The following is an 8,562-nucleotide window of genomic DNA, read 5'->3' as shown; positions in this document are numbered from 1 at the left end:
GAAGAATGGATGAAAAAAGTATGGAATATATACATATTAGAGTACTACTCAGCAGTAAAAAACAAGGAATTCTTGAAGTTTGCAGGCAAATGGATGGAAATAGAAAACACCATCCTGAGTGAGGTTAGCCAGACCCAAAAAGAGGAACATGGGATGTACTCACTCATATTTGGTTTCTAGACATTTCCCTTTTTACTAAGCTCAGCTGCTGCATTTTCTCTGGAGAGGAGGCTGGCTCTCTGTGTCTGTTCCTGATTTTGTGTCTGACGTGGAGTCCAGACTGACATTCTGTGAAGCAGTCTGACTTGAAGGTCCCCAGCACCATGTGAACAGACAGGCTGAAGATCAGAAGTAGACATCTTCAAAAAGCTTTCTTCTTTATACAAGATGCCCATCTTGGAGTCAGATGTGTGCTTTGGTTGGACAATGTGAGCAAAGCAATAGATGATGCCTTACTAGAAACTGCAGAGCAGGAAACACATTGTCTCACACCACAACAGCAAGGTGCAAAGACATAATAACATGTCCACAGCTGAACGCAAAGGGCAGCGTTTTCATACTATTTCATGGATATGATGTATTTCAGGGTTCATGTTTACAAATATAGAGAGGTGCTATATAAAAATATAGAGGTGCTATAAAGCTGAATGGGAAATATAATAGAGAGGTGTTTGGATGAGAAATAACTTAAGGATGAAAAAAGTAATTGATATTATTGAAGGCTTTCAACATTTTTTGGCATACATATATGCCTGGATTAAGCCTAAATCAGAATAAAAATAAATTCTATTTCTTGGGGTTGAAGAACCTTATAGTAAAGTATAGTGATACCACCCCCTTTATAGTTAAAATCTTTTTTCTTTAAGTAAAAATGAAGTTTTATAGACAAAATTCTAAATTATCAAGCCAAAGTTGTGAAATACTCAAATGAACTTGCCTTTCTGAGATTTTCTGGCGAACTGGATCACAGAAGCAAGTGATGCCTACTCTGAAAACTATCAGTGGTTATAGACATTTTCCAGTATTTAATAGGAAAAGAAGTGATTTGTCCTGCTGTGAACATTCTTCAACAGTTTGACAGAAATAAGGATCAAGGATCAATCAACTATTTCCTCCCATAAAATCCATTAAAAATATGGATTTTAAAAAGGAAAGAAACAGAATTTTGATGTTTTCTACACGGTGGAGAATAAGAAGCCAAGGTTGAAAGGCAGATAATGTCCCAGCTGCTGCGAGTTTAAAGGATAAAGGAAGCATCTATTGTAAGACATATGTTATCTATCCCATGCCATCAAACATAGTATCGCCTGTAGGAGTGTTTAAAATAGTTAATATACTCTTAGCTGGGTCATCCTTGTGGATTCCTGGGAATTTTCCTAGTGCCATGTTTCTCTCTAGTTCCTTAATCGCTCCCTCAATCAAGATATCTCTTGACTTTCTTTCCCTTGCTGCTGTCCTTCCTGCTTCTAGAGCATCCTGTTCCCTCATGTTCTCCTCCTCCCTCCCCGCTCCTCCTCTCTTCCACCCCTTCCACCCTCCGTTCTCCCCCACGCACACACTCCCAGTTTTCTCACGAGGTCTTGTCTGTTTTTCTTTCCCATGGGAAATCCATGCATGTCTCTCTTGGGGTTCTCCTTGCTACCCAGCTTTTCAGGGATCATGGCCTGTAGGCTGGTTGTCCTTTGCTTTGTGTCTAATATCCACTTAGGAGTACATCCCATGCTTGTCTATCTGAGTCGGAGTTACCTCACTCAGGATAGTTTTTTTTTTCTAGTTCCATCCATTTCATGAATGCAGGGGACAGCTGTGAGACTTGGGCATTCTGTGGGGTCACTGGCAGTGGGATCAAGATTTATCCCTGGTGTTTGAACTGGCAACTTGATGCACATTCTCTTTGGAGGGACAGCTTGCCCAGCCTAGATATAGGGGGAGGGCCTTGGTCTTGCCTAGAACTGAAGTGTCAGAATGTATTGATTCCCCATGGGAAATCTTACCCTTTCTGAGGAAGGAATGGGGTGGGTGGTGGGGAAGGAAACATGAAGTGGGAGGAGGGGAGGGAGTGGGAACAGGATAGGTATGTAAAATGAAAAAAGATTATATGAAAAAATCCTTAATTTAAAAATTAAGTAAATAAATAAAAAGTCTCTTCTGTGCTCAGTGAGATGACCATGTGACCCATCTTCCTTGAGTCTATTTGTGTAATTTATAACACTTGATGTCTTATGCATGTTGAACTTCCAGTGAATTTGTAAGATAAAACCAACTTGATCATTGTTTAAAAAATTAGGCAATATGTTTAAATTTTTAATAAAAATTTACGATATTAATATGATTCCTGTTGAGGGCTTTATTAAATTCTGAAATGCATGAAAAGTTTATTTTAAACATGAAGTATGGCGTAACACCCATTACTTGCTAATTTATGCTTCCAAGCTGAGAAGAGGGAGAAGCGGCACCAGCCTGTCTATAAATAGACTGCTGCGGAAAGCCTGGGCCAGGATTTTTAAGCCTCTCTTCTTCGAGGCTCAGTTGGGTTCTCAACACCACAGATACTCTTGGGCTTCTGGGCCCCTCAGAGACAGTTGTACGTTCATGATGTCATTGAACCATTTCGTGGTGTTCTTTTAATAGCTGAATGTCTGTGCTGTTCCTTAAACATTTCCAACATGTTATCAACATCTTACTGTGTTATATGCTCGAAGAAATTTCTATATTTTTTCCTTGAAATGTGAAATAATTTTAACCATTTAGTTTTGGTCTTAGACTTTGTGTAGATGAGGCATCTAAAACTATGGGGAAATCTATGTACAAAGAAGTTCATGAGCTACAAATAGATGATCTAGATGAGAGCTATGACGTTGGTAGTTTTAACATGCTCTATGCCCATCATACCATGATATTAAGATGGAAAAACTCAAGTGAGGTTATAGAGTGAAATTTAAGAAACGCCATACCTGGGGCTAGGCATGGTGGTGCATGCCTTAGATCCCAGTTCTTGGAGGTAGAGGCAGATGGATATATCTGTGAGCTTGGTGAAAGCCTGAAGTACATAGCGAGTTCCAGTCTTGCAAGAATTGCCTACTGAGACCATATTAGACAGACAGACAGACAGACAGACAGACAGACAGACAGACAGAAGACTAGAAGGAATAAAGGAAGGAAGAGAGGGAGGGAGACAGGCAGTGGGGAGGAAGGAAGGAAGGGAGAGAAGAAGGAAGACAAAAAGGAATGGAGGGAGGGAGGGAGAGAGCAAGAAAGAAAGGAAAGGAGGAAGAAGGGAAGGAGAGATGGAGGGAGGAAGAAAGGAAGGAAGGAAGGAAGGAAGGAAGGAAGGAAGGAAGGAAGGAAGGAAGGAAGGAAGGAAGGAAAAAAGGAAGGAAGGAAGAAAACCATATCTGGTTCCTAAAGCCAAAACAAATTATTGACCATGGTTTACCACTGTTATATTTGGCTCAACACGAATCTAGTTTAATACAAAAAATCTGGATATCTGTTTTCTGATTTGTAAATAAGAAATCATTATTTGTAATCATCTACACAACCTAAAATCATTCTCATTTAAAATCTGACCCCAGTGGATTCTTCTGGCAGTCCTTGCCTCTCCATGGGATATACTGGGGTCATAATACCCTAAGCTGAGTCTATGTGAACACAATTATTGTTAGAATCTAAAACACAGTTCACTTGGGCAAATTTTAACACTCATATCATTTAATACAAAAGATTTTTGGCCTTCTCAAGTGTTCTCTTCCTGGAGCTGTAAAGCAGAGACGCAGGAAGCAGCAACATGAGAATGTACCCACAGATTGGGTAAGGATGAGCAGCGGCCTTAGACACAGGGTGTGGATTAGGAGAGCAGAGAAACATCACATGTTTTCTTTTTTAATCACAAAGCCAAAAAGCAACACAAAAAAGGTGAGGAATGCCTAGCACACACTGAGGCCTGAATGGAAAGAGAAACACAAGGTGGAGCATGAGAGAGTCACCGGAGAGAGTCATGGACACAGAAGGAGCTGGAGTCACAGAGTCACACGGACAGTTCAGACATAGTGCAATGTAATCGGCACAAACATGTCACTTCCAAAGAAATGGGTACTGCATCTCTAGATAGATAGATAGATAGATAGATAGATAGATAGATAGATAGATACATAGATACATAGATACATAGATAGATACATAGATATATAGATATATAGATACATAGATATATAGATGAATAGAGATTAGATAGATAGATGATAGATAGATAGATAGATAGATAGATAGATAGATAGATAGATAGATGCAGATTAATAGATGGATAGATAGATATAGGTTAGATAGATAGATAGATAGATAGATAGATAGATAGATAGATAGATAGATATACTTTTAGATTTCCTTAAATGTTTTGCCCCCTAACCTAACCTCTTCACTCTGACCCTGGCACGACATCCTTCTTAGATGTATCAAGTTCATATCCCTCTGCCTGATTCTTCTAACAAACAGACACCACCTGACAGAGGCCATCTGCTAAGTTTCTGGTGAGGCCTCTGATGTCCACAAGAATTTGGGGACATGTTCATTTGCGTCTGCTCTCCCCTTCCACGGTGATGCAGTATCATCCCCTCCAGTGGGTGCAGCAGCAGGGATTATCACAGCTACCCTCCCCTCCTGACTGCGGCCTGGCTACCATCTTGATCCTGTCCTTCCCAGTATCCACTATTGCATGCTCTATACCAAAGCAAAAAAAAAAATATTTCCTTATAGCTTTAACCCTGTGGTGGTTAATGGTGTGACTTGATTGGACATGGAGACTGGTGGTTGGGAAAGGATACCTCTGGAGGAGTCTGCAAGGGTGTCTTCAGAGATGAAGAAGGCTCTGACCCAAGCATAAGGTGTGAACAGAAAGCTGGGGGTTGGAGCTCTAGGCCAGGGGCCTGCTGGGAAGAAGGGAGTCACTAGGGTGTACATTGGAAGGGTTTCTCTTGGCCCTGGCCCTTTCTATGACTCCCACCCCTTTCCTGGCTACCATGAAGTGAGCAGCTCTCTTTATCCCACGTTCTCACAGGTGTGTGATCTCCTTCATCCCAGGCACAGAGCCGGGGATCCCAGGTTAAAGTCTCTGCCTCTGTGGCCAGAATCAACCGTTCCTTCTTGTAAAGATCATCAAGTAGGTATCTGTCACAGTAAAAACAGGGATGAAGATGGCCAGCATTACAGGGTCCAACTCTTAGCTTTTAGAGTATACCCTTCTTATGCCCTAATGGGATCATTCTCTTTTGAATTCAGGTGACTTCACATATAAGACAATCTTATTTTGCTGCACTTTGCCGACTACCTGGAAAAAGGTCAAAGTTCAATGAAAACAGAGGTCTTGCCTTATCTGACACATGCTCAGACCAGCAACTCAATGTTTATGAAGTGGGACTGAATCCCGAGTTTCTCACACCCTTATCCCTGCCAGCAGGAAGAGAGCGATTTCCCAAGAGGCCCTTGTTCATGAGAAATTAATAGCAGGTGATGGAAGTAAATCACTAATGAAGCCATAGCCATATTAATACGTATGGGATCCTTTTATAACAACTCTCAGACCTCCCCATATTAATACGTATGGGATCCTTTTATAACAACTCTCAGACCTCCCCATATTAATACGTATGGGATCCTTTTATAACAACTGATCCCCGGATTCTGTCTTCTGACCCACTGTGTTTTTATCCATCTAACCACACAGAATTACAAAAATTTGTCTTCAAGGGTTAGCTCTGGAAATAGGGAAATTGTGTCCTTATCCATTTAGAGCAGGCTGGGAGAAAGAGAAGAGGGCTATGCTAGCCAAACGCTACACATCACCACCGCTTTATCTCCTTGAACAAGAGTCCATGCTGCTGTCCTGGTTGTTGCCAGGATTTACATAAAGAAACTTTTAAATGAAGAAAATATGAATATTAATGCAGGGGATACTGCTTGATTACCAATGGCCCAAGGCTTCAAAGTTCATCCCTTCAGGCCTGGAGTATATTCATCCTACTAATGAAGCTGCTTTGATTCTAGAACATTCTGGAAGTGATATGTGACACTTGTAGGCCTGACCTTAACTATAGTCAGTACATCTCATCTGAAGGTCTTGAAATTCAGAGTCGCCATATCAAAAGTCAGCTATTCTGTTAAGGAGCACGGTGACTAGCCATGGGTCTGTGAGAGGAGAAAGGGAAGAACTGAGCCTAACTGGCTCCATTGTCATCAAGCATGTGATGCTACATTCATGCCAACTTAACATCACTGGGTATCCCCAGGCAGCTGCATGCTGCAGAACCGCCCACCACCACGCTGAACACAGAACATAAGACAGGGAGTCAGCAACAAACAGCAGAAGGAACCACAGCTGTATCATCGCTGGGCATGGCAAATGATAAACCAGAGATTAATATGCACAGCTTTAGAGGAAGCAATCACATTACTGCTTAATTCTCAGTTTCAGGATAGTGGCTTAGCAATAGGCCACAGGAAAAGTATTGGATATTAATATGGAATTCCTTATGAAATTAGATATCATTTTGTGTTAGTTTGAAGACCAGATCTGGTGAAAAACTAGCTGACACAGTTCCAAGCGCATACCTGATGACGGCGTTGGCCGCAGCATCTGCATCCGAGGCGTTCACCAGCAGGACATCTGTCCCTGTTGGGGCGTCCTCGGGAATCGCAGTAAAGTGCATGTTACTGGCAAAGGTGGGGACATTGTCATTGATATCATCTACGAGAACATTGATTGTCCCTGTTCCCGTCAAGGCTGGGGATCCTGGGAAGAAGCGAAAACGAAGTCTTAGTGTTTGCAGTTGGCCACACCCATAGATTTAACCATTCCTAGCTGTAGACAGACTTGCGGGAGATAAATTATAAAACATGGAAGCAAAATTTCTAAACATGAAAGATGTGTGATTTTTCCTAAGGTCTGAACTGTCTCCTCCTGACTCTGCAAGAACACACTGGCGTGCTCCTGTTCCATTTCAGAAGTACAAACGCATCAATGCAGGGAGCACACTAGAAGAGACACTGCCCATAAGGCGTCTGAGATTACATTAAAATAGTGCAAACCGGACTTTGAACAGTCTGCGGTAACAGAAGAGTTGGCCGCTGACTACATAGGTCCACAAACTACAAGACTCTGACCATCACCACTACTACCCGAACACCCAACAGGACTCTTCAAGTATTAAGTCCCTTTTCTGTATAATCAATACTCGTTTAAAAAAGGAGAAAATCTTCCAATTGTATTCCAGCATGATATTCAGAATTTATTTTACATATCCTTTCTATTTAATATAAGCTTGAGATAAGTCCTTCTAATTTTGCTTCAGCTGTTGTCATCATTGAACCCTTAATCAAAGCTCCAAGTGCCGAGTCTGTGCTGCTCAGATTCGGCAGACTCATCTTATGGTGAATGTTAGGATGCTGTGGGTTTGCCCTCATAACTGATGAGAAAGCCATCTCCTTTCGTTGCACTTTCAAAACCATTTTTCAAATGTAAATTCTTCCAAATAAAACCAAAGGAGATGCCATTCACAGCCAAGGCCAGACTCTCGCCTTTTCTCTTTGTGAAATTACTTGTCGCTTCTAGAGCATGTTCCTCTGTAGGAAGCTCACATGGTCTTCATCTTTACCCCGCCATGTTCCGAGATGAAAGCCACACTTCCGGTTGCTGGTCTAAGCTTCATGGAGTAACTTTATTGCCACAGAGTAATGCTGAGGTTCGCTGCCTTCCTGTGTTATTTTCCTCCAGTCATCTTGTGATTTGCTGATACTTACTTTTATTTTGACACAACTTAAATGTCTTTCAGATGGAAGTTTGTGGCTGCTCAACTCAGGATCAAACAGCTGTATGGCCAGCCATGTAGGGACCACATTAAACAGACGACAGAATCACACGACAATTCTGGTGAGCTGATATATGTGTCCTGTACAGGAAGCTAAACTACATGTCCCAGGCGGAAAGGGTGGACAGTGGAGGGAAGCAGGGCTCTGCCCACTCACTTATCCCACTTAGTTTGGGCTGCATGTGGAGAAATGATGTGATAAACTGAACATGTGCTTATGTCCTTCTAGATAAAATAGTTTATATTACATTGGGCTCTTCATTTATATTAATGTGTGTTAAAATTCGTGATTACAGAAATACTACCTGTCAGAGACCAGAGCAGAAAATGAGCCCCCATTATATTCTACCTATGATTCAGTGCAATCTCTAAAACTATGCCCTGTATTATGAATAGTTGCTCAGTGTAAATGGGAGAAGAAAGGTTGTGTTATGCAAGTTCCCTACACAAAAGTAGTTGTGGCAAGTGGTGGTGGCACACGCCTTTAATCCCAGTACTTAGGAGGCAGAGATGGACAGGTCTGTGAGTTCAAGGCCAGCCTGGTCTGCAAGAGCTAGTTCCAGGACAGGCTCCAAAGCTACAGAGAAACCCTGTCTCAAAAAAAAAAAAAAAAAAAAAAAAAGAATAAAAGAATCCAAGTAGTTGTGAAGGTACCTGAGGAAGCTTCTCTAAGCATGACATTAAACTCTCATGAACACAATCA

At 41.6% G+C, this 8,562-nt stretch overlaps 1 protein-coding gene across 1 annotated transcript in view; it reads right to left on the bottom strand.

The window, feature by feature from the left end:
- The window catches only part of Fat4 (FAT atypical cadherin 4), a 131,500-nt gene that overhangs the window by 39,406 nt on the left and 83,532 nt on the right, over positions 1-8,562 (bottom strand). The window contains exon 7 of the mRNA XM_050138422.1: positions 6,604-6,784. Within this exon, the coding sequence (XP_049994379.1) occupies positions 6,604-6,784 (181 nt within the window). The remainder of the gene's footprint in view (positions 1-6,603; positions 6,785-8,562) is intronic.

The sequence above is a fragment of the Alexandromys fortis genome, unplaced genomic scaffold, assembly GCF_014885135.2.
Source record: "Alexandromys fortis isolate MF-2015 unplaced genomic scaffold, M_Fortis_MF-2015_v1.1 scaffold_15, whole genome shotgun sequence".
In the NCBI taxonomy this organism is placed as follows: domain Eukaryota; kingdom Metazoa; phylum Chordata; class Mammalia; order Rodentia; family Cricetidae; genus Alexandromys; species Alexandromys fortis.
Note: the sequence above shows the minus strand (reverse complement) of the source record. Positions and strands in the feature narration are given on the sequence as shown.